The sequence below is a fragment of the Symphalangus syndactylus genome, chromosome Y (genome assembly GCF_028878055.3).
Source record: "Symphalangus syndactylus isolate Jambi chromosome Y, NHGRI_mSymSyn1-v2.1_pri, whole genome shotgun sequence".
Classification (NCBI taxonomy): Eukaryota; Metazoa; Chordata; class Mammalia; order Primates; family Hylobatidae; genus Symphalangus; species Symphalangus syndactylus.
In genome coordinates, this window is record NC_072448.2 from 24,649,531 (window position 1) to 24,677,279 (window position 27,749).

A 27,749-nucleotide genomic window follows, 5' to 3' on the forward strand; every position below is an offset into this window, starting at 1 on the left:
GGAGTCCTGGAGAAAAATGTGTTTTCTACAGTCTGGGGAGGTGAGAATAAAACAGTTCAGCCTCAAGAAGTTGAAAGACCAGGAAATCATAACACGTGGAGATGGGATTCATAATTAAACTTCCCGCCCTTGACTTCTGGTTTGGCCACGTGACTCACTTTGGCCAATGGATGTGGTAAAGTGATAGTCTGCCCATTATGAGACTGGGTGGTAAGGTAAGAGACCTTCACATTTTCCTTTGTTCTTTACACTCCTGCCATTGCCATGAGAAGAAGGCACCCTGGCAGGCCTCAACCCCAGGAGGATCAGAGACATTTGGAGCAGATCTAGCTCAGCCACCACAGTTCGAGCTGAAACCTCCCAAGCAACCCATGCTCATGAGTGAGAAATGGTGGCCTATGGTCATAGGCCTCTGAGGTGTGGAGTTGCTTGTTACAAAGCAAGAGTTAACTAATAGAGATTTCTACCTCACATCCTTATGCATCAAAGAACAAAGGAAATAAAATATAAAATGTAAAAAGCAGATTCCCAATTTTTAGAAGAAAACAGAGGACATATTTTATGACACTAAGCAGAGAAAAGCTTATTTTAATATGGCACAAAACACAGACACCATAAAAGAAATTACTGATAAATTCAACCATATTAAATGTAGAAGCTTCGATCTGACAAAAGAGGCGATGAATAAAGTTAGAAGACAAAGACAGTACATGATATGGTTTGGCTGTGTGTCCCCACCCAAATATCATCTTGAATTGTCCTCCCATAATTCTTTTGTGTTGTGGGAGGGACCTGGGGGGAAATAATTGGAATCATGGGGGCGGTTCCCCCATAATGTTCTCCTGGTAGTGAATAAGTCTCACGAGATCTGACGTTTTTATCGAGGGGTTCCACTTTTGGATGGTCCTCATTTTTCTCTAGCCACTGCCATGTAAGAAGCGCCTTTCACCTCCCACCATGATTCTGAGGCCTCTCCAGCCATGTGGAACTGTAAGTCCAATTAAACCTCTTTTTCTTCCCAGTCTGGGGTATGTCTTTATGGGCAGTGTGAAAATGGACTAATACAGTGCACAAATAGGGAAAACATATTTGTAAGGCATTTGGCCAAAAAAGCATTGATATCCAGATCATTAAAATCAAAATTGGCCAGAGGTGGTGGCTCATGCCTGTAATACCAGCACTTTGGGAAGCTGAGGTGGGTGGATCACCTGAGGTCGGGAGTTCGAGACCAGTCTGACCAACATGGAGAAACCCCGTCTCTACTAAAAATGCAAAATTAGCTGGGCATGGTGGCACTTACCTGTAATCCCAGCTACTCAGGAGGCTGAGGCAGGAGAATCACTTGAACCCAGGAGGCAGAAGTTGCGGTGAGCCGCAATCATGCCATTGCACTCCCACCTTGGAAACAAGTGCAAAACTCCATCTAAAAAAAAAATAGTGGCCAGACGTTCTTCGCCAAGAGTCGTCAGGGTTTCCTGCTTCAACAGTGCTTGGATGGAACCCAGCTCTCGCCCCTACCCCGGCCGGCCACCCATAGCCAGCCCTCCATCACCTTTTCACCGCACCCTCGGACTGCCCCAAGGCCTCCACTGCCGCTCCAGCGCCGCGCAGCCACCACCGCCGCCGCCGCCTCTGCCTCTCTTTAGTCGCCGCCATGATGACCGCGTCCACCTTGCAGGTGCACCAGAACTACCACCAGGACTCAGAGGCCGCGATCAACCAACAAGTCAACCTGGAGCTCTACGCCTCCTATGTTTACCTGTCCATGTCTTACTACTTTGACCGCGAGGATGTGGCTTTGAAGAACTTTGCTAAATACTTTCTTCACCAATCTCATGACGAGAGGGAACATGCTGAGAGACTGATGAAGCTGCAGAACCAACGAGGTGGACGAATCTTCCTTCATGATATCAAGAAACCAGACTGTGATGACTGGGAGAGTGGGCTGAATGCGATGGAGTGTGCATTACATTTGGAAAAAAATGTGAATCAGTCACTACTGGAACTGCACAAACTGGCCACTGACAAAAATGACCCTCATTTGTGTGACTTCATTGAGACACATTACCTGAATGAGCAGGTGAAAGCCATCAAAGAATTGAGTGACCACGTGATCAACTTGTGCAAGATGCGAGCACCCGATGTCCTTGGCAGAATATCTCTTTGACAAGCACACCCTGGGAGACAGTGATAATGAAAGCTAAGCCTCAGGCTAATTTCCCCATAGCTGTGGGGTGACTTCCCTGGTCACCTAGGCAGTGTATGCATTTTGGGGTATCCTTTACCTTTTCTATAAGTTGCACCTAAACATCCACTTAAGTTCTTTGATTTGTACCATTCCTTCAAATAAATTTGGTACTCCAAAAAAATAAAATAGCACTTACAAGTCAGCAAGGAGAAACCAAAGACCCAACAGACAAATGGGCCAGCAGCAATTCACAGAGGAGGAGACCGAAGGGCTGGGAAACACAGCCCAGATTGATGAATCTGGATAAACTGAATTGAAAACCTTTTGGAAAGGTTTCACCATTAATCCCTTCATGATATTTCAACCTCCTCCCATCAACCACAAATGTTCTTAATAGCAAATGCCTTTAAGGACATTTGTGATTGATGGGAGGAGGTTGAAATATCAACATTAACAGGAGTTTGGAAGAAGTTGATTCCAGCCCTCATGGACGACTTTGAGGGCTCAGGATGTCAGTGGAGGAAGTCCCTCCATATGTGTAGAAATCACAGTGCAAATAGAATTAGAATTATAGCCTTAGGATGAAATTAAATTGTTGTAAACTCATGATGAAACTTGAACAAGTGGGGAGTGCTTCTTACGGATGAGCAAAGAAAAAATTTTCTTGAGATGGAATCTACTCCAAGTGGAGATGCTGTGATCATTGTTGAAATAACAACAAAGGATTTACAATATTCCATAAACCTAATTGACAAAGCAGCAGCAGGGTTTGAGAAGGTTTAGTCCAATTTTGAAGGAAGTTCTACTGTGGATAAAATGCATCACAGGCTACAGGGATAAACAGCATCACAGGCTGCAGGGAAATCTTTTGTGAAAGGAAAAATCTTCACTGTTTTAAGAAATTGACACAGGCACCCAACCTTCAGCAGCCCCCACACTGATCAGTCAGCAGCCATCATCATAGAGGCAAGACCCTCACTGTAGAGAAAAGAAAGAGAAATCAGACTCTTACTGTGTGTATATAGAAAGGAAAGACATAAGAGACTCCATTTTGAAAAAGGCTTGTACTTTAAACAATTGCTTTGCTGAGATGTTGTTAATTTGTAGCTTTGCCCCAGCCACTTTGACTCACCCTGGAGCTCACAAAAACATGTGTTGTATGAAATCAAGGTTTAAGGGATCTAGGGGTGCGCAGGACATGCCTTGTTAAGAAAATGTTTACAAGCAGTATACTTGGTAAATGTCATCGCCATTCTCTAGTCTCAATAAACCAGGGGCACAATGCACGCAGAAAGCCGCAGGGGCCTCTGCCCTTGAAAGCGGGGTATTGTACAAGTTTTCTCCCCATGTGATAGTCTGAAATATGGCCTCATGGGATGAGAAAGACCTTACTGTCCCACAGCCCGACACCCGTTAAGGGTCTGTGCTGAGGTGGATTAGTAAAAGAGGAAAGCCTCTTGCAGTTCAGATACAGGAAGGCCACTGTCTCCTGCCTGCCCCTGGGAACTGAAAGTGTCAGTATAAAACCCAATTGTACATTTGTTCAATTCTGAGATAGGAGAAAAACCGCCCTATGGCGTGAGGCGAGACATGTTTGCAGTAATGCTGTTTTGTTATTCTTTACTCCACTGAGATGTTTGGGTGGAGAGAAACATAAATCTGGCTTACGTGCATGTCCAGTCATAGTACCTTCCCTTGAACTTAAATATGACATAGATTCTTTGCTCACATGTTTTTTGCTGACCTTCTCCTTATTATCACCCTGCTCTCCTACTACATTCCTTTTTGCCGAAATAATGAAAATAATAACGAATAAAAACTGAGGGAACTCGGAGGCCGGTGCAGATGCAGGTCCTTGGTATGCTGAGCGCTGGTCCCCTGGGCCCACTGTTGTTTCTCTATACTTTGTCTCTGTGTCTTACTTATTTTCTCAGTCTCTTGTCCCACCTGACTAGAAATACCCACAAGTGTGGAGGGGCAGGCCACCCCTTCACTCACCAGCAAAAAGATTATGACTTGGTAAGTCTCAGATATTCATTAGTATTTTTCAGCAATGAGGTATTTTAAGTTAAGGTATGTACATAGTTTTTTAGATATAATGTGATTACTAATTAATTAATAATTATTTATTAAATTAATTAGACTACAACATAGTTTAAGCATAGCTTTTAAAAGCACTGGGAAACAAAATGTTCATGCGACTAACTTGATTGCAACATTTGCCTTATTGTGGTTGTCTGGAACCAAACCCACACTGTCTCTGAGTATGCTTGTAGGTTTTTGGTTGTTCTTTGTTTTGAGATGGGATTTCGCTCTGTCACCCAGACCAGAGTGCAGTGGCATGATCATAGCTCACTGCAGCCTCAAACTGCTGGGTCAAGTGATTGTTCTACCACAGCCTCCTGAGTAGCTGGGACTACAGGCATGCAGCACTATGCCTGGCTATTTTTGTTTGTTTGAGACGGAGTCTCGCTCTTTCACCCAGACCAGAGTGCGGTGGCTCTATCTCGGCTCACTGCAACCTCCACCTCCCAGGTTCATGCTATCTTCCTGCCTCAGCCTACCGAGTACCTGGGACTAGAGGCGCCCACACCAGGCCCAGCTAATTTTTTGTATTTTTAGTAGAGATGGGGTTTCACCATGTTAGACAGGATGGTCTCGATCTCCTGATCTCGTGATCCACCAGCCTCAGCCTCCCAAAGTGCTGGGATGACAGGCGTGAGCCATCGTACCCAGCCTGCCTTTTCTTTCTAGTGGCAGAAGCCCCATCGTGTGTGGTGCGCCTGATCTCCGATGCTTTTGAACAGTGTAGAAAGTGTTGCTGTCTGTATTTAATTTTTTCCTACATGTATGGTCTCGATCGATCACAAGATCAATAAGCCCTTCTCCTTATTCTACTTCCCTTTCTATCAACGGAGAACTTTGATTGGATTTTTCCTGTCTACAGACAGGAATGAGTCTGCTGTTTTCTTTTTTAAACCCCAGGTGACTGAGCCTGAGGGCCTAGAGCATGGCTACCCTCCCCCAACCCCCAACTGGTGATTGTGGTGGTGGTGATGGTGCTTTAGTGTTCCAGCTTCTGTTCTGTTGTTGTTGTGGTTGCTGTTGCTGCTGCTGCTGGTGTTGTCGTTGTTGTTTTGGTATTTTACAGACTCAGAGGGTGTAGGTGCTTCTTTGTTAGAACAGCATATTACTGCCTCCGGATGTAGAAGTGGACCTCCAGTGTATCTGGTATCCACGTGGTGAACGTTTTCTCCGACGGGCGATTTATTCATCCTTCATCCCCTTCTTACCCTCCTTCCTTTTGGAGCGTCTATTATTTCCATATTGATGACTGTGTGCCTACTCACTGTTTACCTTCCACTTGTAAGTAGAAGGCAGTTTACTGGATACGTACTTGCTTCCAGCTCTATCCACGTTGTGGGAAAAGATGTGAAATCACTCATTTTTGTGTCTGCACCATTGGAAAATTGTAACTTTCTTGGTGGTTGTTTTTCTCTTTTCTTTTCTTTTCTTTTCTTTTCTTTTCTTTTCTTTTCTTTTCTTTTCTTTTCTTCTTCTCCTCCTCCTGCTTTTTTTCATTTTTTTTCAGCTGGGCTCTCCTACTTGTGTTGCTCAGTTGCTCGGGCTAGTCTCAAACTCCTGGCCTTGACACTTCTCCCGTCACATTCACTGTCTGGTTGTTGAAATGACCATCTCTCGTAAAATTGAAAAGATGAAAAAAATAAAGAGAAAGACAAAAAGCACGGGGTGAACGTTTCTCTTGCCGCCTCCCAGGGTGTACGTTGGACCCGATAGGAGGGGAGGGAGCTTGGCTGGGTGGGTTTTCAGTGCTAAATCCTTCTGAGGGCCTCCTTCCCTCTCCCCCTTGTCCCCGCTTCTCCTCCAGCCAAGGCTCCCACCGCCGCGGTGGCATTTTCCATGAGAGAGGTATGGGAGAGGACTGACGCGGCTTCCAGGTCTATATTCTATATCCTGCCAGATATCTCTGGCCCAGAGTCCCCCACCGGCTACCTGCCACCTTCTGGGGAGCTCTGAGGTGGATGCCCCGCCCCCCTTCACGTCCCACCACCCTCCCCCGGCTGGCCTTTGCCAGGCGACCTCAAGGGAACCGCGTTGATACTGCTTTCGAATCCTCCAGCGAAGACTTCCACCAGATGCCCGGTGTGGGCCGGATGGGATGAGACTGGACCACCCCGGACCATGCTGTTCTTGGGGGTGGGTTGACGCACAGGGTGGACTGGCAGCCCCAGCCTTGTAAAGGGGGCCCGGGTATGGAAATGGCACATAGGATACCCTCCTTCCAGTCAGCCTGCCTGCAGCTTCCTCAGGCATGAAGACATCTTCCCATCAGTACCTCTTTTCTTCCCTTTCTCCACCACACAGATGAGACGCATGAGAGGGAGAAACAGCTCAATAGATACTGTTGACCTTCATTTGTGGAATCCTCAGTCATCTACAGACAGACAGGTGACTAGACAGGGACCCACATCAAATACCATTTCCAGGTCATCATGGTGGGATTGGTCTCTCTCTCTCTGTCTCTCTGTCTCTGTCTCTGTCTCTCTCTCACACACACACACAATTTCCACATCTAGTTCACAAATCACACTAATTTACCCTTTTCACAGTACTCAGACTGAGTAAAACCAACCCCAACCTCCATCAGGCGGCTGACGAAACTCCTTCTCTACAATTGATTAAAAAGATTATTTGAGCTGGGCACAGTGGCTCACGCCTGTCATTTCAACACTTTGGGAGGCCAAGGCGGGTGGATCACTTGAGGCCAGGAGTTCAAGACCAGGCTGGCCAACATGGCGAAACCCCATCTCTATGAAAAATAGAACAATTAGCCAGGCCTGGTGGCATAGGTTTGTAATCACAACTACTCAGGAGACTGAGGCGGGCGAGTTGCTTGAACCAGGGAGGCCGAGGTTGCAGTGAGCTGAGATCGTGCCATGGCAATTATTGAGATAGAGAGAGACTCTGTCTCAATAATAATCATAATATTATTATAAGATTAGTTGTGCGTGCTGATACCTGCCTGTAGTCTCAGGTACTCAGGAGGCTGAGATAATCACTTGAGACCCCACAGGTCGAGGCTTCAGTCAGCTGTATCCTGGGCAGTCACCAGTCAAGGAGATATGCACCTCCCTGTTTTCTTTTCTTTTCTTCTCTTCTTTTTTCTTCTCTGTTTTTCTCCCTTCCTTCCTTCCTTCCTTCCTTCCTTCCTTCCTTCCTTCCTTCCTTCCTTCCTTTTTTTCTTTCTTTCCTTCTTTCTTTCTTTCTTTCTTTCTTTCTTTCTTTCTTTCTTTCTTTCTTTCTTTCTTTCTCTTTCTTTCTTTCTTCCTTTCTTTCTTTCTCTTTCTTTCTTTCTTTCTCTTTCTTTCTTTCTTTCTTTCTTTCTTTCTTTCTTTCTTTCTTTCTTTCTTTCTTTCTTTCTTTCTTTCTTTCTTTCCTGCCTGACTGCCTTCCCGCCTTTCTTCTTTCCTCCCTTCCTTCTTTCCTCCTGCCTCGGCCTCCCAAAGTGCTGGGATTAGTGGCGTAAGGCAGCATGCCTGCTTGGCCTGAAGAGTCTCCTTTTGAAAGTAAGGCACAGACAGCGCCTTCCAGTGATCTGATTGATTGATTGACTGATTTAGAGACAGTGTCTCACTCTGTCACCCTGGCAGTGGTGCCATCATAACTCACTCACTGCAGCGTCGACGCTCCTGGACTCAAGCGATCTTTCCACCTCAGCCTCCAGAGTGGAGTACCTGAGACCACAGGCACGCGCCACTGTGCCCAGATCATTTTTATTTATTTATTTTATTTTTTCCCGAGACAAGGTTTCACTCTTGTTGCCCAGACTGCAGTGCAATGGCACGATCTTGGCCCACAGCAACCTCTGCCTCCCGGGTTCAAGCAATTCTCTTGCGTCAGCCTCCCGAGTAGCTGGGATTGCAGTCATGTGCCACCATGTCTGGCTGATTTTTTATTGTTAGTAGAGACGGGGCTTCTTCATGTTGGTCAGGCTGGTCTAGAACTCTCGACCTCAGGTGATCCACCCTCCCCGCCTCCCAAAGTGCTGGGATGGCAGGGGTGAGCCACTGCACCTGGCCTTCATTTTTACATGTTTTTCCATAGACAGGGTCTCATCATTTTGTTGCAACCCTCCTGACTCTGCGTCTCCAAGTGCTGGCCTGACGGGCGTGAGCCACTGCGCCTGGACTCTGGGGAATGATTCAGGACCACGACTAATTCTTTCTTTCTTTCTCTTTCTTTCTTTCTTTCTTTCTTTCTTTCTTTCTTTCTTTCTTTCTTTCTTTCTTTCTTTCTTTCCTTCTTTCTTTCTTCTTTCTTTCTTTCTTTCTTTCTTTCTTTCTTTCTTTCTTCTCTTTCTTTCTTTCTTTTTCTTTCTTTCTTTCTTTTTCTTTCTTTCTTTCTTTCACTTATTGATGAATTTTTTTATTATTGACTGATTGATTTTGAGAGGGAGTCTCTCTCTGGGCAAGGCGAGGTGAGGCGAGGCACATCGCTTTGGGAGCCGCAGCACCGCCTTCTAAATCCCCATTCAAATGCACAGAGCCCTATTCCCTTCCTGGGGTTGGAGCTGATGCCTTCCATTGCCTTGGGCTTCTCTCCATTCAGAAGCTTTTACAGGCACAACCCCACCAAAAGGCTGGCAGAGGCTGAGGATTAGGGGGTGTGGTGGGGTTGGACACTCGGTACCCTATTGTTGCAAGCTCAGCCAAGACATCTCCCGACCCCCATCGCTTGCTCAGCCTTTGAGATCCCCTGCCTCCACCGTCTTGGAGGCTCACCTCTTACTTTAATTTCTGTCTTTCTTCCTTTCTTGCGTTTGAGGAGGGGGCTCAGGAATGAGGGTATGTGTGGGGAGGGGGTGCCGGATGGGGACGGAGGGGAGAGTCCTAAGGGTCGATTTACTGTCATGCCTCTTTCACCGCCACCACTGAAGATGAAAGCAACAATCAGCTAAATATCGCGTGTTCTCATATAGAAGTGGCAACTGATAGATGAGAGTTCTGCCTGGGCAGAACGAGGGGGACGAGAGACGCGGGAGCCTACTTGAGGGAGGAGGGGTGGAAGGACAGACAGCTTCAGGAAAAAAACAAAACACAACAAAACATGAAAACTGTGGAGTACTGCGCTGAGTATCGGGGTGATGAAATTGTCTGCACACTGAACGCCCCCGCCATCAGATTACCTATGTAACAATCTTGCACATGTATTCTTGAACAGGAAATGAAAGTTAAGGGAGAAAGAGAGAGAGAGAGGGAGAGAGGGAAAGAGACAGAAAAAGAGAGAGAGAGAGAAAAGTAAAATGAAACACCACCTGTTTGACCTGAGTCGAGGTTTCCGGCTTTTTGGGGGAACATTCAGCGACAATGCAGTATTTGGGCCTGTTCTTTTTTTTTTCTTCTTTTCTTTTTTTTGGACTGAGTTTGTTTTGGTCTGTCACCCAGGCTGCGGTGCAGTGGCGCTCTCTGGGCTCACTGAAACCTCTGCTTCCCCGGGTTCCAGTGATTCTTCTTCGGTAGCTGGGAACCAGCTCCTCTGTTATTAACTAGCGCTTTTCTGCATCTCTCCACGTGCAGTGAGAGCCGGTTGATGTTGACCATACTTCATAACATCTTATTTTCTAGAAATCCGTAAGCGAATGCTGCTGCTGCTCTTGCTGCTGCTTCTGCTCTTGTTGCTGTTGTTGTTGTTGTTTTCAAAGCCCACCCCGGCCACCGTTTACGGGATCAAAAGCATTATAAAATACGTGTAATTATTTCCTGAGCACGCCCTTCCTCCTCCTCCCTCTGTCTCTCTGTCTCTCTCTTTCTCTTTCTTCTCTCTCTCTGTCTCTGCCTGTCTATTTCTCTCTCTCTCTCTGTCTGTCTCTCTGACTGTGTCTGTCTTCTGTCTTACTCCCTTTCTCTGCTTGTCTGTCTGTCTCTCTCTCTCCCTGTCTGTCTGTTTCTCTCCGTCTCTGTCTCTCTCTCCTTCTGTTTCTCTCTGTCCATCTCTGTCTTTCTCTGTCTGTCTCTCTCTTTCTTTCTCTCTGTCTCTGTGTCTCTCTCTCTGCTGGTCTCTCTCACTGTGTCTGTCTTCTGTCTGACTCTCTTTCTCTGCCTGCCCATCTCTCTCTGTCTCTCTCTCTGTCTCTCTCTTTCTGTCTCTTTCTCTTTGTCTCTCTGTGCATCTCTGTCTTTCTCTGTCTGTCTCTTTGTCTGTCTGTATCTCTCTTTCTTTCTCTGTCTCACTGTCTCTGTCTCTCTCTCTGTCTTTCTCACTGTGTCTGTCTTCTGTCTTATTCTCTTTCTCTGCCTGTCTGTCTCTCTGTCAGTTCTCTCTCTCTCTCCCTGTCTGTCTGTCTGTTTTTCTCTCTCTCCCCATCTGTTTTTTTCTCTCTGTCTCTTTGCCTGTCTGCTTCTCTGTCTCTCTCTCTGCCTGTCTCTCTGTCTCTGTGTCTTCTGTCTTACTGTCTTTCTCTCCCTGTCTGTCTCTCTCTGTCTGTCTTTCTCTCTTTGTCTGTTTCTCTCTCTGTCTCTGTCTCTCTCTCTTTCTGTTTCTCTCTGTCTCTTTCTCTCTGTCTATCTCTCTATTTCTTTCTCTCTGTCTCTCCGTCTGTCTCTCTCTCTCTCTGTGTGTTTGTGTCTGCTTTCTGTTTTACTCTCTCTGCCTGTCTGTCTCTCTCTCTGTCTCTCTCTTTCTGTATCTGTCTCTTTCTGTTTCTCTCTGTCTCTGTCCATCACTGTCTTTCTCTGTCTGTGTCTTTATCTGTCTTTCTCCATCTCTCTCTCTTTCTGTCTTTGTCTCTTTGTGTATCTTTGTGTCTCTCTGTCTCTCTCCATCTCTGTCTCTGTCTCTCTCTCTCGCTCGCTCGCTCGCTCTCTGGCTCTCGCTATCTCCTGCCCTCTCTTTCTTTGCAAAATAAGTTCAAGTACATCTAATCTAATCCATTGCCATGGCCTGAATTCTTAGCTTTAGACATCCCAGATTTGATCTCCCTACAGAATGCTGTACAGAACTGGCGAGTTGATTTCTGGACTTGGATACCTCATAGATACTACATATGAATAAAGATCCAACCCTAAAATCTGGGGTTGCATCTCCCTCGACTGTCTCGAAAAATTATGCCTCTGTTCACCTAGGATGCTGGGAGAGTTTTCTCAATGTGCATCTGCCCGTGTCCTAAATGACCTGTGACCTAGCCCTGTCTGTTCTGTCTCAAATATGTATCTGCAAACACTTCTCTCCATTTCCACAACTACCCACGGCCCCTTGTGGAACCACTGGCTCTTTGAAAAAATCCCATAAGTGGCTTTGGCTTTTCAGCTAGGAGGCCTAAGCCTGCTGAGAACTTTCCTGCCCAGGATTCTGTGTGAACAAAAGTGACTGTTGGGAGTTGGGATCCTCTCGGGACCATGCTTGCTAGCGCTGGGTGAGCCTCTGGAAGGACACATGAGACTCCGCAGCAAGGCTGACCTGTCCCACCGAGGTCAAATGGATACCTCTGCATTGGCCCGAGGCCTCCAACTTACATCACCATCACCAACCATCACCCTCAGCATCCTTGTGAGCCTGCCCAAGGTCCCAACTCCGGGGAGACTCTTGGGAGCCCGGCCTTCATGCTCTGTCCCCCCCGACTAGAGTGCAGTGGTGTAATCTCAGCTCACTGCATCCTCTGCCTCCTGGGTTAGAGCCATTCTCCTGCCTCAGTGACACCACACCCAGCTCGTTTTTTAATTTTTAGTAGACACAAGGTTTCACCCTGTTTCATTGGTTTTCACTGGAGATTCTAGATTCGAGCCACACCTCATTCTGTGCCACATAATGACTTCTTTTTTTTTTAACAACACAATATATCTGCTTTGAGTGGCTTTATATATCGTTATAATTGTGTTATAGATGAAGAAAAGGTATTAAACAAGGTGCTAATGATAGTAATAGTGAAAACAAAAGAAAGCCTATCTATTTTGTAGTTAGAATACAGTTGCTCAGTATTTAGAGTTACCTAACTACGTCAGCATTTAAACTCCTACTAGGAAAAGCTTGCCAATCTGAATAATCCTCCTTTAAACACAATTTTTGATATGGTTAAGTATTTTAAGAATGTGCTCCCTGCAAAATAGCTGAACATACAATACACATCTTAAAAAAAACACAAGGATCAACCAGACTTGGGAAAAAAATCTAAAACAATACAAGTCTTATGAAGAACTGAGTTCTTAAAATATTACGGAGAACATAGCCATCAGAAGAGAAGGCAGTATTGGCAAGTTGATTGTTACATTGGTCAGCAAAAGCTAGCACTATTTTTTTGGCCATCTTTCAGGCACTGCAACTACTACTGCAAAATGAGATATAATCTATTAAACAACACATTCACAAATCAAAAAATGTTTTAGTAATATAATGTTTCAGATTTAGAAGCAAATCAAGTGATAAAACTCAACTGCTATAATAATTAACCATAAAGATAACCGTATCTGACAAAAAAGCTTCCACAGAGTTATGACTTCAGAATTATACTTTCTCTTGATATTTATTTTATTTTATTTTTTTCTTGAGATGGTGTCTCGCTCTGTCACCCAGGCTGGAGTGCAATGGCGTAATCTTTGCTCACTGCAACCTCCACATCCTGGGTTCAAGTGATTCTCCTGCCTCAGCCTCCCGAGTATCTGGGACTACAGGTGCCCGACACCATGCCCAGCTAATTTTTATACTTTTAATAGAGGTGGGGTTTCACCATGTTGGCCAGAATAGTCTCGATCTCTTGACGTTGTGATCCACCCGCCTTGGCCTCCAGAAGTGCTGGGATGACAGGCATAAGCCACCATGCCTGGCCTTCTCTTGATATTTAAACTTTTAAGTCGGTCCAGAAAAATACAGTAAATGTCAACAGTAAGTACTGTGTTAAGGCAGAAGTAGGAACAAACTTTGTCATATGTTACTCAGTTGATAACAATATGACCTGGGTAGTAACTTCCTATGTGTCTATTTATACACAAGTACAAAAAAGTAAAACAGAGATACTGCTAAATAAAAGGGTAGACTAAGTTCTTAATAGTAACTCAATAAACTGGAACACTGTCAAAAAGCAGCAACTAGTGAATTTTTTCAGTGTTTTTTTCTATTATCCAATAAGTGAATTATGCTATTCCTTTCCAATTTCCCAAGCACTTTTTGTCCCAATCACCATTTCTGTGTTCGAAGAAAAAGTAACAAATCAAGTAACAAAACTAAACAAATAAACAAAAGACAACTACAGTATCTGCAAAAGTTTAGTAGAACACTGAAACTGTTGAGTATAAGGATCTGGTATGCTATTATCATGGGTTAATTTAAGAGTGTGTTAAAGACATACATTTCATAAGAAAACATGTTAGTTTGAAGTTATTGACCAGTATGTGCCATCCCTGACTATTAGTAACTAAATTCATGACAATAAAGAGCTATCTAAAAAGAAAAATTAGTGACTACGAGCACCATCAACCAGACTTCGTCTTTACACTTCACTACCACTTTCCATGCATTATAATGTCCAGGATTGACTCTTATAGCATTTCAAAAACAAGCTAATGCTTTGTCCAATTCTTCAGTTAAGACAAACTCATGCTCTAACAGAGTATAGGCATAAGCATAATTTGAATCCACTTGGATAGCTCTCTGGAAGAATGTAATTGCAATATCGTATTCTCGTTGCAGACTGAAACAGTTCCCTGCAGCACGCCAGGCCTCTGGCGAATTTTTATCCATGTTTCTTAAGTTTTTTGACAGAACTGAAAGAGCAACATCTTTTTGAGGATGCTGAAGTGTTGCGGAGCAGAGCTCCGTGCCTTCGACCCTATAATTCTCAATCCTTCTAACCTCTGAGAAGATTCTTTCAGCTTGCGTGGACTCTGAAAGCTCAAGATAGGCCCTTCCAATTTGGCACAGTACCCAACCGGCATTGTAGTGGTGAGAAGGTAGATGGCTCAAAATATTGATAGCTTGTTTGCAGTGGTAAGAACACAAAGCTAAATAACCTTTCCCCCTTTCACGGAGAAGGCTCATCAAGCCTTCTGCTGCTGCTTTTTGTAGATTAGAAGCTTGACTCTGAGGTGTGATTGTGGATATCTTCCCTTCTGAAATGATGGAAGAGTCCAATTTTGTAATTTCCAGGCTATCATTTATGTTAGGTTGAGTTATTCCTCCTCTATTGGTTTTACTTTTTGTTTTTCTGTTTGGGATTTTAGGTGGAAATTTCTTTTTTATTTTTTCCTATTCTCCTTGATTGTGGAAATGTCACTAGTCAAGAGTGGTGAACTTCTTTGATGCAGTGCATTTGGGGGAGATGCCACAGTGGGGCTCAATACCTGAGGTGTTGTACATATTTATGGACCAGGACTTTCTGTTTGTGTAATAATTGGAGTTACCTCTCTGCTATTTCCACACTGTGAGAAGACAGACTTTGCTCCCATTTGGCCAATTCTGGCAACAGACTTTTTTGAAGAGGCTCCGGTGGATGGTACATCAATTACAGAAGGTGCATTAGTGTAGTTGTGTAAATAGGATCCATCTCCAGGACTTGGGGTTTCTAATGACAAAATCCCAAAACTTGGGGTTAATGGACTAACAGCTGCTGGTCCCCCTAATAATAAACTTCGACCAGTTTTTGGTTTATTTTGAACCTGTTTAGATAATATGGAAGTTCCTGTTCCAAGTGGGACAGTATCAGGTGAAATTACAGCTGAATCAATAGACACTGGGGAACCTGTATTCAAGGAGTACTTTGAATTGGAAGATTCTAAATTCAATCTGTTTAATTCATTTGTGTCCTGGGGTGTTTCCGTAAGAATGGCCTCAGCCTGTCTGTGATGCAAACTATGCTTAGGTACTTGTGCAAGAGTTGGGCAGACAGTTGCTAAAGGTCTGTAAAGATGTGAATTTAAATGTTTGGTCAGGATCTGGCTTTTCACCTATTTCACATAATGATTCAAAGGGATACAAGAGGAAAAGCTTTAAACTAAGGCTCTTTTGTTAACACTCTGATCCTTTGGCAAGCGGATCTGTCTTGCGATATACATGTCCCAACAACGGAAAGGGAAAGCAAGGTGAATCACCAAACTCAGTAACAATACCATCATGGCTTTTCTGCCTGTTAAACACTCCACCTGATAAGATTTGTTCCCCTTCTGCAAGCTTGCTGAGATCAACACAACATTTTGCAAGCAGGTAGTTGCATTGCAGTGTAGAACAACTGTGTCCTTTCGAGTCTATATACTTTATAGGCCTTTCCTGGGCGGTAATAACAGGTGCCCAGTAAACCAAGTCTTCTTCTGAGTATACTTCTGCATAAAGGCGTTCTGCAAGGAAAACCGCATCTCAGTAAGCATAGTGGTTTAGTGCTTGCCATATAGCTGCCTGGACGGGTTCCTGGAGCACCGTCATCCTCGAGGCTCAGGCCCACTTTCTGCAGTGCCTCAGGCACCCCTCCACGCCCCACCCCCCTCCCCCCGATAGCGGCTCCGGCCTGGCCAGCCTCAGCTCATTTAAACTCAACAGTTACCAGGGTATGGGGGAGGCCGAGCCAGAATGACTTTTTTACCCTGCCGACTCTGGAAAGCCTGGTCCCTTGTGATCCAATTCAAAGCGAGAGTCACCTCATGTTTGGAAAACAGATCTGCTCCCAAGTTCGGTGGAGGGATGTGGCATGTAGGACGAAGGACTCTCTTCCTTCTGATTCGGTCTGCACAGTGGAGTCTAGGGTTGGAGCTCTCTCTGTGCAGACCGCTGACTCCCTTTACCTTGGGTTCCATCAGGCCCCACCCTGGAACACCGGCCTTGGCAGATTCTGGCACTTCCTGGCCCTTAAGTCGCCGTCAGAAACCCCATCTTGTGCTCAGATGCCCCAAATGACTGTGGCTAATGCCTGTCTGGAAACATTTGAAATCTCTCCTCTACGCGTGGCCACCTAAAACCACAGGAGCTCGGGACACACGTGCTTTCGGAAGAGAATGCTGAGAGTCTCTTGCCGACTCTCTCTTGACTTGAGTCCTTCATGGCTGTGTGGTTAAGACGTAGTGAGACCAGATGTATTAACTCGGGCCGGGTGCTGGTGGCTCACGCTTGTGACCCCAACACTTTGGGAGGCCGAGGACGTAGAATCCCTTGAGGAATCGCCTAACCCTGGGGAGGTTGAGGCTGCAGTTACTGAGCCATAATGGTGTCACTGCACTCCAGTCTGGGCGAAAGACAGAGTGAGGCACTGTCACAGGCAGGCACGCAGACAGGCAGGCAGGCAGGCAGGCAGACAGACAACAGCTGTATTATGTTCTTCTCAGGGTAGGAAGCACAAATAACAGAATACAGCCCTTAATATTTTTTTGGAGGGGGCGGAGTTTCACTCTTGTTTCCCATGATGGAATGCAATGGCACCATCTAGGCTCACTGCAACCTCCACCTCCCGTGTTCAAGCGATTCTCCTGCCTCAGCCTCCTGAGTAGCTGGGATTACCGGCATGGGCCACCACAAGCAGCTAATTCTGTATTGTTAGTAGAGACGGCATTTCTCCATGTGGGTCAGACTGGTCTCGAACTGGCCACCTCAGGTGATCTACCCACCTTGGCCTCCCAAAGTGCTGGGATGACCGGCATGAGCCATTGCACCTGGCCAGCTACTTTTTTTTTTAATTTTCAATTTTAATCTATTTATTATTATTATTATTCTTTTTTGAGATGGAGTCTCTCTCTGTTGCCCAGACTGGAATGAAGTGGCATGATGTCAGCTCACTGCAAGATCTGCCTCCCGGGTTCATGCCATTTTCCTTTCTCAGCCTCCCAGGTAGCTGGGACTACAGACGCCCACCACCTTGCCTGGCTAATTTTTTGTATTTTGAGTAGAGACAGGGTTTCACTGTCGTAGCCAGGATGGTCTCGATCTCCTGACCCCTGTGATCCACACACGCCTCGGCCTCCCAAAGTACTGGGATTATAGGTGTGAGCCACCGCGCCGGGCCTATTTATCTATTTATTAACTTTGAGTCCAGGTTATGAAACCAGTTAGTTTTTGTATTTTTTTAGAGACTAGGTTTCACCATGTTGCCAAGGCTTGGATCGAGGGATCCACCTTCCCTCGCCTCCCAAAGTGCTGGGATGACAGGCGTGAGCCTAACGCGCCCGGCTCCCCCCCTCCCCCCAAGCTTATCCCTCAGGTGCCTGAGGCCTAGCGGTGGTGTGTCTTTCCCATCCCCAGCGCCCCCTCCTCCAGTCGCCGCCACGGTGTCCACGAGTGTGCCCTGAGGGAGCTCGTTGGTGTGGGGGTCGAGGCGGTATAGTAAGACGCTCCCCTCCCACGCGGGGAAGGGCGCCGCCTGGTCTGGCGAACGCAGGTCCCACGCTCCCCTCTGGCGGGTGCGCGTTGGCCGTGTGAGCGATCACGGTGGGCTTGGGCAGGTGACGTGTGCGCCGCCCGGCCACGGAGGGGCTACCGTTCTGCCTCCGTCCGGTTGTGTGTGCGTTTACTTGGTTTGGAGGTGCTTTGCCTGGGAGAAAGGAGGCGGGTGGACGGGTAGGGGGGTCCTTGGGGGATTGCGTGCATGTGCACCGGCCAGGACCCCCTGCCCAGACCGCAAAGGCTCAAGGTTGCCGCAGGCAGATTTTTCCTCGTACCTCAGGTCCCCTCCCTTCCCCAGGCGTCCCTGAGCGCCTCTGCAGGCCCGACGAGGGGCGACTGGCGGGTGGGGAGTGTGACACACCCTCAGTGAGAAAGCCTTCTCTAGCGATCCGAGAGGTGTGCCTTTGGGGTACAGGATCCCCCGGCCTGCCACGTCTCTCTGCGTTAGGTAGCGCTGCCATAGTGACTCGCTTGCAGAGGACACTCCTCCGCTTCCCCCTCGATGGGGTGAGGGGGGAGAGCGAGGGTTCCGCTGGCCTCCGCGGTGGGGGCCGAGGGTGGCTCGTCGCCTACTGTGTGGCCTGCACCTCCCCCTTCCGAGTTGGGGAAGGATCCTGCCAGGCTGGGCCGGAGTCCTAGCGGTTGGGAGGCTGCGCGAGCGGTAGGTGTGCCCCGCGTTCCATCTGGCGCGTGACCCACTCCGATGTGAGCCGGCTCTCCGCCCGCTCACCGGCGGAGCAGTGAGCAGTGCAAACGACCGCATTTGCATGGCACGGGGTTGGGCTGCCTGGCCCTGGGAAGCATCCCACGGCGGGGTGCGCCGGTCTCCCAGAGCCTGACCGGGTCAGAGGATGGATGAGAAATGAGCAACGTGGCCCTGGTGTTGGGTTTGTGGCTGAGGTCGCTTCGGAGTCCTGATGGCGGAACCCAGGACTAGTGAGGCGGGGCTCGTTGGGTGTTGAGGGCCATCCAGCGTCCTAGGCGGGGCGCCGCGGAACCTCCCTCCTGTCTGTGGCGGTGGGATCCCGTGGCCGTGTTTTCCCAGTGGCCCGGCCGTGCTTGAGGTTTCTCCCTGAGCCGCCCCTCTGTGTGCTCTCGGGTACCCTTGTCTTCGCGGTCCCTGGCCTTTCCTCTCTGCGCCCCCTTCCTCACCCGCGGATCCTCTCTCCCCAAGTGGCTCACCGGCTTACGCTGTGGTGGCCCCGTCTGGGACCAAACCAGACTCCGCCTTGTGGGGAGCCGCTGCTGACCACTGGTTGGCCCATTGTCCGTGTCCCCGGGTGCGCGCCTTTGGGGCCAGGTTGGCGGCGCCCCACGTGGGCTGGTGGGCACCTGGAGGGTTTGGGGTCGGCCTGCAGCACGTGCGGGGAAGAGGGTTCTGGAGGCTGGCAAGGACGGTGACCGCGGTGGGGGAGCCCCGGGCCTGCAGAAGGCGCGGGGCCGCCTTCATGCTCGGAGGCCACTGGCGGTGAGACCCTGGGCACTGCCGTCCACCTCTCATTCGCTGCCCGAACGTCGTGGGCGCCCCGAACCCACTGTGCACGCATGGCCGCCAGTCCCTCGCGGCTGCCGGTCATGGGTCGGGCAGTCCGCCTCCTTGCACACGGGCGTGAAGTGTCGGGGGTGGTGAGCCCGTCGGGGGTTGGATGGGGTGTCTGGTTCGTGGCCCTACCACACCCCTCCCACTACCCTTCGCTCGCTCCCTCCCTCCCAAATGCTCCGTCTCCCGCCCGGCCGCACCCATCCTTGGGTCAGGGACGCTGGGCCCATCCTCAGGAGGCACCAGCCTCGAGGCCTCGCCTTGCTCTACCTAGCTGGTTGATCCTGCCAGTAGCATATGCTTGTCTCAAAGATTAAGCCATGCATGTCTAAGTAGGCATGGCCAGTACAGTGAAACTGCGAATGGCTCGTTAAATCAGTTATGGCTCCTTCGGTCGCTGCCTCCTCTCCTACTTGGATAACTGTGGTAATTCTAGAGCTAATACATGCCGAAGGGCGCTGACCCCCTTCGCGGGGGGGATGCGTGCATTTATCAGATCAAAACCAACCCGGTCAGCCCCTCTCCTGCCCCGGCCGGGGGGCAGGCGCCGGCGGCTTTGGTGACTCTAGATAACCTCGGGCCGATCGCACGCCCCCCGTGGCGGCGACGACCCATTCGAACGTCTGCCCTATCAACTTTCGATGGTAGTCGCCGTGCCTACCATGGTGACCACGAGTGACGGGGAATCAGGGTTCGATTCCGGAGAGGGAGCCTGAGAAACGGCTACCACATCCAAGGAAGGCAGCAGGCGCGCAAATTACCCACTCCCGACCCGGGGAGGTAGTGACGAAAAATAACAATACAGGACTCTTTCGAGGCCCTGTAATTGGAATGAGTCCGCTTTAAATCCTTCAGTGAGGATCCATTGGAGGGCAAGTCTGGTACCAGCAGCTGCACTAATTCCAGCTGAGATAGCATATATTAAAGTTGCTGCAGTTAAAAAGCTCCTAGTTGGATCTTGGGAATGGGAGGGTGGGCAAGCCACCGCCCATCCCCGCCCCTTGCCTCTGGGCGCCCCCTTGATGCTCTTAGCTGAGTGTCCCGCAGGCCCGAAGCATTTACTTTGAAAAAATTAGAGTGTTCAGGCCGGGCGCAGTGGCTTATGCCTGTAATCCCAGCACATTGGGAGGCCGAGGCAGGCGGATCACGAGGTCAGGTGATCGAGACCATCCTGGCTAACATGGTGAAACCTGGTCTCTACTAAAAATACAAAAAAAATTAGCCGGGCGAGGTGGCGGGTGCCTGGAGTCCCAGCTACTTGGGAGGCTGAGGCAGAAGAATGGCATGAACCCTGGGGGGCAGAGCCTGCAGTGAGCCGAGATCGTGCCACTGCACTCCAGCCTGGGCAACAGCAAGAATCCGTCTCAAATAAAGAAAAAATTAGAGCGTTCAAAGCAGGCCTGAGCCACCTGGATACCGCAGCTAGGAATAATGAAATAGGACCGCAGTTCTATTTTGTTGGTTTTCGGAAATGAGGTCATGATTAAGAGGGATGGCTGGGGGCATTCATATTGCGCCACTAGAGGTGAAATTCTTGTACTGGCGCAGGACAGACCAGAGTGAAAGCATTTGCTAAGATTGTTTTCATTAATCAAGAAAGAAAGTCGGGTGCGTTGGGCCCATGGGGGAGTCTGTTCGGGTGGGGCCTGGCCCCTCCCTCGCCTCCACCACGGACTTTACCCCCCTAGCTGGCTGGGGCTGCACTGCACTAGCATGTCGCCACTGACACCGTTGGGGGCTTTACCCGACGGCTGTCATGCCATCACGTGCATGCCGCGTGTGTGGCATGTGCCCCGTGCCATGGGGGCAGTAACTCCCGGGCGCCCATGGGGTGGTGTCTGTGTTCACCCCCGTGGTCAACACCACCTCCCTGTGTTGTGAAACCTTCTGGCCCCTCTCTGGAGTCTCGTCCCATTGCTGTCTGACTGGCCAGCCTGAGGTAACCCCTCTGGGGTCGTGCTATGCCAAGAGGGCCTCCTGGTGTTGGGAGCACCCTCGCCAAATCGACGTTGTATGACCTTTAGCGGTGGATCACTCAGCTCTTGCGTCACTGAAGAATGCAGCTAGCTGTGAGAATTAATGTGAATTGCAGGGCACATTGATCATTAACCCTTCCAATGCACTTGCGGCCTGAGTTCCTCCCAGGTCTATGCCTGTCTGAGCATCGCTTGCCAATCAATAGCCCCTGGGGGTGCCTCTGGGCTCCTCAGGGTGCACGGCTGGGGGTTCCATGGCAGGGCCCACCGTGGCCCTCCATCCCTCCAGGTGCAGACTGGCGATGTCCACCCTCCTCTTCTGCCATGCCCGACCCTTCCCCCTCCACCCACAGGGCCTGTGTGGTCATGCATTGGGTGGTGTGGGGAAGAGGGGCTCCTGGCTCTGAGGAAGAGAGAGAGGGTGGTGCCACCACCCACAAAAACAGGGAAGAAAGCTGGCTGGGTCGAAATTCCCGTGGCCACCACGGTGGTCCGGGTTCCTCCCTTGGGGGCTCCCTCGTGCCTCACACAGCTTGTGGTGCAGGGTTCATTGGCCCTGGTGGGGTGTAAGTCCCCGTGCCATCATCGTCATCATGCGTCGTCGGTGGTGGGGGCTTGTTGCTGGGGGAGGAAGGCAAGTAGGTAGGGTCCGCCCGGGAGAGGGTGGGAGAGTGTGTCCCGGTCACCATGGTTTGCCTTCCGCCCCTGGTGGCGGCCCGACATCCGGCTGACCACTGCTCCAGTGCCCCTCCTCCCCAATACCCCTCCGAGTTACCATCCTCCTGGCCCACCTGCCCCCTGCCCGCCCGGCTCGCGTCGTGGTGTGTCCAGGGCTGGAAGCCCACCCCATGGCCCGTCTGGCAGTGCTCATTGCCACGATCCTGGGGTTCACGTGCCGCTGGCAGTTACCTGCTGGATGCTGCAGTGTTGTCTGCCATCATGTGTCCGCCTCCGCTCGCAGCCACACAGTGCCTGGGGCCCTGTCCAGGGCTTCCATGTCGCAGCTGGGCGGTGCTGCTGGGTTCTCGGACCCATCCCCCACCTCCATTTAGTATGTAGGCAACCCCATGTAACTTAGCAAAGCTAGCAAGTCCCTAGACATGGCACAGCCACTGTAAGGGTGGCCTCCCAGTAGCGTCATTAACATCAATTGTAATTGGTAGGCAATCACTTAGTTTCACATTTCATTACCCGAGTTATCCAAATGTGTAAAAAAAATACAGTTTTAATAAAAGGGAGTAAAGGATAATATGAGCGATATTCACAATCTCTAGTTGGAAGAGGTAGTGTTTTCTCAGAAATGATGCATTCCTGGAGCAAGGTCATTTTGTGTTTGGTTTGTTAAATATCTATTTCCATTTTGACAAACCACTGGAAAATCCCAGCTTCACAAGGACTCTCCATGAGAATGATCACACAAAAGAACACCCATAACACAAAATCAAAACAAGGGGGTCTGGGATTCACATTAAAGGCTCATTACCAACTTTTCCTAGAAGAGATAAAGAACACAAAGTTACTTTTATGTGATGGAAAACAGAGAGAAAGAGTAAATGGAACAATAAGTGTTAGGAAACAACAGTGAAAACCAAGCTGTGGAAAAAAATGAATGGAATTGTTTTGTTTGGTATTGACTTCCTATCCTGATATCAGAAAGTATGAGAAAGAACAAAGCACATATTTTGAGACAAATAGAACATAAAACGAATGTTAAAGACTATTTTACAGTGCTAACAAAACTATCTGTGACTTGTTTCTTCCCTTTAAAAATACGATTTTGTACAATTACATTTATATAAATTATGGAAATAAAATTGTAAAGATGGAGAACAGACTATGGGGTTGCCAAGGGGAAGGGGTGGAGGAAAACATGTCAGAGTGTCTGCAAAGATCGCAAGTTAGAGCCTGGTTATGAAGCTACAGTTCTGTATCTTGACTATCAAAGTGGTAGTTACAGAGATCTACACCACATAAAAATGCACAGAACATATGCACACACATACACACATACAAAGACGAATGCATAGAAAACGGTTGCTATCTGAGTAAGCTTTCTGAATTGTACCTATGTCAGTTTCCAGGTTTTGATAATGCTCTATGGCTATGCGAGATGTCACCACTGGAATTAGTGAAGAGTACCTAAGACATCCCTGTATCTTTTGCAACTTCCTGTGAATCTATAATTATTTCAAAAGAAACTTGAAAGTCATAGCAGACTTTCACTTCAAAGAGGAAAATAACTGAAGATTAATGAAATTGTTGAAGAACATCAAATACTCAATAGTCCGTATGAGAGCTGTATTCTATCTGCTCATAGCACAGCTGTCATGTAGGCTTTTCCTGACTTGCCCTGGAGGACTTGAGCTCCTCTTGGATTGCCAAGGCCAATAGTGTTTATTTATTACTAACTTTTTACTAGACCCCCCAAAAATGAAAAGTGATTGAATAACCATTTATAATGACAACTAGTACTTTTACTTATAAAGAGACAATAGTGGTAACGAATTTAAATATTTAGGGTAAAGAATAGGATCTTTGTAAGACAATACTGGCAAAATTTAAAAAAGAAAAAAGGAATCAGGAACATAAGTAGTTCAGTATTGTAGAAAAATTCTGGATCTGAGAAGCAAAAGAACAGAGATTGTATTGTGTCTCTGCTCCAAACCTGATGGTTCACCTTAGGTGTGTTGTGTTTCTGTGCCAAAGCTGCTGAATCGCCTTAGGCAATGCATGCCCTTTCCCTGAATCTGTTTTCTTTTCTACAAAATATAGTGACTAGATCATCTCCAAGGTCCCCAAAATATTCACATTTTAGTCTCTACATGAACTTCAGTTGAATTCCTAATTTCAGTGTGGATAATACATGTGTGCTGCACCACAAATGGTGTGTGTAAATGCTCATGTTGGTCCTAAAACTAATTATGAGCAGTTTGGAAATTCTGTTGTTGTAGAATCTGCAAAGGGATGTTTGTGAGTGCTTTGAGGCCATGGTGAAAAAGGAAATACCTTCACATAAAAACTATAAAAAAGGTTTCTAAGAAACTGCTTTGTGATGTGTGCATTCATCTCACAGAGGTAAACGTTTCATTCTTTTGATCAGTCTGGAAACTCTGTTCTTGTAAAATCTGCAGTGATATTTGTGAATGATTTGAGGCCTATGGTGAAAAAGGAAATATCTTCACATAAAAATTAGACGGAAGCATTCTGAGAATCTTCTTTGTGACGTTGGCATTCATCTCATAGAGTTGAACATTTCTTTGATTAAAGATTTGGAAACAATCTTTTTGTAGAATCTGCAAAGGGATAATTGTGAGCTGTTTGAGGCCTATGGTGAGGTAGGAAATATCTTCACATAAAAACTACACAGAAGCATTCTGAGAAACTTCTTTATGATGTGTGCATTCATCTCACAGAGTTGAACCTTTCTTTTGCTTGAGCTGTTTTGAAATAGTCCTTTTGTAGAATCCCCAAACAGATATTTCTGAGCCTATTGAGGCCTTTGGTGATATAGGAAATATCTTCACATAAAAGCTAGACAGAAGCTTTCTGAGAAACTAGTTTTTAATGAGTGTTTTCATCTCACAGAGTTGAACCTTTCTTTTGATTGAGCAGTTTGGAAACACTCTTTTTCCAGAACCTGCAAATGGATAATTGGAGCGATTTGAGGCCTATGATAAAAAAGGAAATATCTTCACATAAAAACTAAACAGAAGCATTCTGAGAAACTACTTTTTGATGAGTGCTTTCATCTCACAACAGTGAAATATTCTTTTGATTGAGCAGTTTGTGAACAGTCTTTTTGTGGAATCTACAAATGGATATTTGGAGTGCTTGGAGGCCTATAGTGAAAAAGGAAATATCTTCAGAAAAAAACTAGAAAGATACATTCAGGGAAACTTCTCTTTGATGTGTGCTTTCATCTCAGAGTTGAACATTTCTTTTCATTGAGCAGTTTCGAAACAGTCTTTTTGTAGAATCTGCAAATGCACATTTGGAGCGCTTTGAGGCCTGTGGTGAAAAAGGAAATATCTTCAGATATTCAGATATGAATGCATGCATTCATATGACAGAGCTGAAACTCTTTTTTGATTGAGCAGTTTGTAAACAGTCTTTTTGTAAAATCTGCAAATGGATATTTGGAGGGCTTTGAGGCCTATGGTTAGAAAGGAAATATCTTCACATAAAAACTAGAAAGAAGCTTTCTGAGAAACTTGTTTGTGATGTGTGCATTCATCTCACAGTGTTGAGTCTTTCTTTTGATTGAGCAGTTTGGAAACAGTCTTTTTGTAAAATCTACAAAGGGATATTTCTGAATGGTTTGATGCCTATGGTGAAAAAGAAATATCTTCACGTAAAAATTAGACAGAAGCATTCAGAGAAACTTCTTTTTAATGTGTGCACTCGTCTCACAGAGTTGAACTTTTATTTCCATGGAGCAGTTTGTAAACAGCCTTTTTGTAGATTCTGCAAAAGGATACTTTTGAGCCCTTTGAGGCCTATGATGAAATAGGAAATATCTTCACATAAAAACTAGACAGAAGCATTATGAGAAACTTCTTTGTGAGTTGTGCTTTCATCTCACAGAGTTGAACCTTACTTTTCATTGAGCAGTTTGGAAACTTTCTTGTTGAAGGATCTGCAAATGGATGTTTGGAACACTCTGAGGTCTATGGTGAAAAAGGAAATATCTTTACATAAAAATTAGACAGAAGTATTCTGAGAAACAGCTTTGTGATGTGTACATTCATCTCACAGAGTTCAAACTGTCTTTTGATTGAGCTGTTTGGAAACACTGTTTTTGAAGAATCTGCAAATGGATATTTGAAGAGCTTTGTGGCTTGTGAAAAACTAAATATTGTCACATAAAATCTAGTCAGAATCTTTCTGAGAAGCTTCTTTGTGATGTGTGCTTTCATCTCACAGAGTTGAACTTTGTTTTTCATTGAGCAGTTTGCAAGCAGTCCTTTTGTAGAATCTGCAAAGAGATATTTATGAATGGTCTGAGGCCAATGGTGAAAAAGGAAATATCTTCCCATAAAAACTAGACAGAAGATATTTGGGAAAACTCTTTGAGATGTTTGCATTCGTCTCACAGAGTTGAACCTTTCTTTTCATTTGACAGTTTGGAAACATTCTTTTGGACAATATGCAAACGGATATATCTGAATGGTTTGAGACCTACGGTGAAAAAGAAATATGTCAGATAAAACTAGACAGAAGCATTCTGAGAAACTTCTTTTTCATGTGTGCATTTATCTCACAGTTGAACCTTTCTTTTCATGTAGCTGTTTGGAAACAGACTTTTTGTAGAATCTGCAAATGGATATTTGGAGCACTTTGAGGCCTGTGGTGAAAAAGGAAATATCTTCACATAAATACTAGACAAAAACATTCTGAGAAACTTCTTTTTGATGTGTGCATTCATCTCACAGAGTTGAATGTTTCTATTGATTGAGCAGTTTTCAAGCAGTCTTTTTGTAGTATCTGCAGAGGGATATTTGGGAGCAGTTTAAGGCCTATGGTGAAAAACAAAATATCTTCACATAAAAACTAGACAGAAGCATTCTGAGAAACTTCTTTGTGATGAGTGCATTCAACTCACAGAGTTGAATATCTCTTTTGATTGAGCAGTATAGTAACCGTCTTTTTGTAGAATCCACAATGGGATATTTGTGAGCCCTTTGAGGCCTATGATTAAAAAGGAAATACCTTCACATAAAAACTCAACAGAAGTTTTCTGTGAAACTTCTTTTGATGTATGCATTCATCTCACAGTGTTGAAGTTTCCTTTTGTTTGAGCAGTTTGGAAACAGTTTTTTTGTAGATTCTGCATAGGGATATTTGTGAGCCCTTTAAGGCTTATGGTGAAAAAGGAAACAGCTTCACGTAAAAACTCAACAGCAACTTTCTGAGAAACTTCCTGTGATGTGTGCATTCATATCACAGAGGTGAATCTTTCTTTTAATTGAGCAGTTTGGAAACAGGTTTTTGGAGAGTCTGCAAAGGGATATTTGTGAGCATTTTAAGGCCTATGGTGAAAAAGGAAATATCCACAAATAAAATCTAGACAGAAGCTTTCTGAGAAACATCTTTGTGATGTGTGCATTCATCTCCCAGAGTTGAATCTTTCTTTGGATTGAGAAGTTCAGAAACAGTTTTTTGTGGAATCAGCAAAGTGATAATTGTGAACACCTTGAGGCTTATGGTGAGAAAGGAAATATCTTCACATAAAAACTAGACAGAAGATTTCAGATAATCTTCTTTGTGGTGTGTATATTCGCCTCACTGAGTTAAGCCATTGCTCTGATTGAGCAATTTTTAAACAGCCTTTGGAAGAATCTTCGAAGGGACATTTGTTTGCTCTTTGAGGCCCATTGTGAAAAAGGAAATATCTTAAAAAAAAATTAGACAGAGGATTTCAGAGAAACTTCTTTGTGACATGTGCATTCATCTCACACATTTGAAGCTTTCTTTTGAATCAGCAGTTTGGAAATCATCTTTTTGTAAAATCTGCAAAGGGATATATGCAGGTGATTTGAGGCCTATGGTGAAAAAGAAATACTTTCACTTAAAGAGTACATAGAAGATTTCTGATATTTCCTTTTCCACCAAAGGCCTCAAAGCACTCCAAATGTCCACTTGCACATTCTACAAAAAAAGTGTTTCAAAACTGCTC

The 27,749-nt window shown here is 46.4% G+C and overlaps 1 protein-coding gene and 4 pseudogenes across 2 annotated transcripts; 3 read left to right on the forward strand and 2 right to left on the reverse strand.

Annotated features, from left to right (window-relative positions):
* Window positions 1-1,654: 1,654 nt before the first annotated feature.
* On the forward strand, window positions 1,655-20,516 carry LOC129476691 (ferritin heavy chain-like). 2 transcript variants are annotated; one of them, XM_063635434.1, is made up of 2 exons: window positions 1,655-2,143; window positions 20,496-20,516. In XM_063635434.1, the coding sequence occupies exons 1-2, from the start codon at window positions 1,655-1,657 to the stop codon at window positions 20,499-20,501; spliced, it is 495 nt and encodes a 164-aa protein (XP_063491504.1). In that variant the 3' UTR covers window positions 20,502-20,516. The 2 variants fall into 2 exon arrangements, with proteins under 2 accessions (XP_063491504.1, XP_055125546.1); XM_055269571.2 differs by lacking the exon at window positions 20,496-20,516 and having other exon boundaries at window positions 1,655-2,272.
* LOC134736078 (uncharacterized) lies at window positions 3,403-6,226 on the forward strand (annotated as a pseudogene).
* Window positions 13,640-15,644, reverse strand: LOC129476762 (cell division cycle protein 27 homolog; annotated as a pseudogene).
* On the reverse strand, window positions 17,857-19,301 carry LOC129476730 (nascent polypeptide-associated complex subunit alpha, muscle-specific form-like; annotated as a pseudogene).
* A 596-nt stretch (window positions 20,517-21,112) lies between the features above and the next one.
* LOC129476845 (uncharacterized) lies at window positions 21,113-21,264 on the forward strand (annotated as a pseudogene).
* Window positions 21,265-27,749: the final 6,485 nt, after the last annotated feature.

Excerpts from the sequence above, each read along its gene's own strand:
- LOC129476691 (XM_055269571.2), top strand. The coding sequence starts at position 1,655 with ATGATGACCGCGTCCACCTTGCAGGTGCACCAGAACTACCACCAGGAC.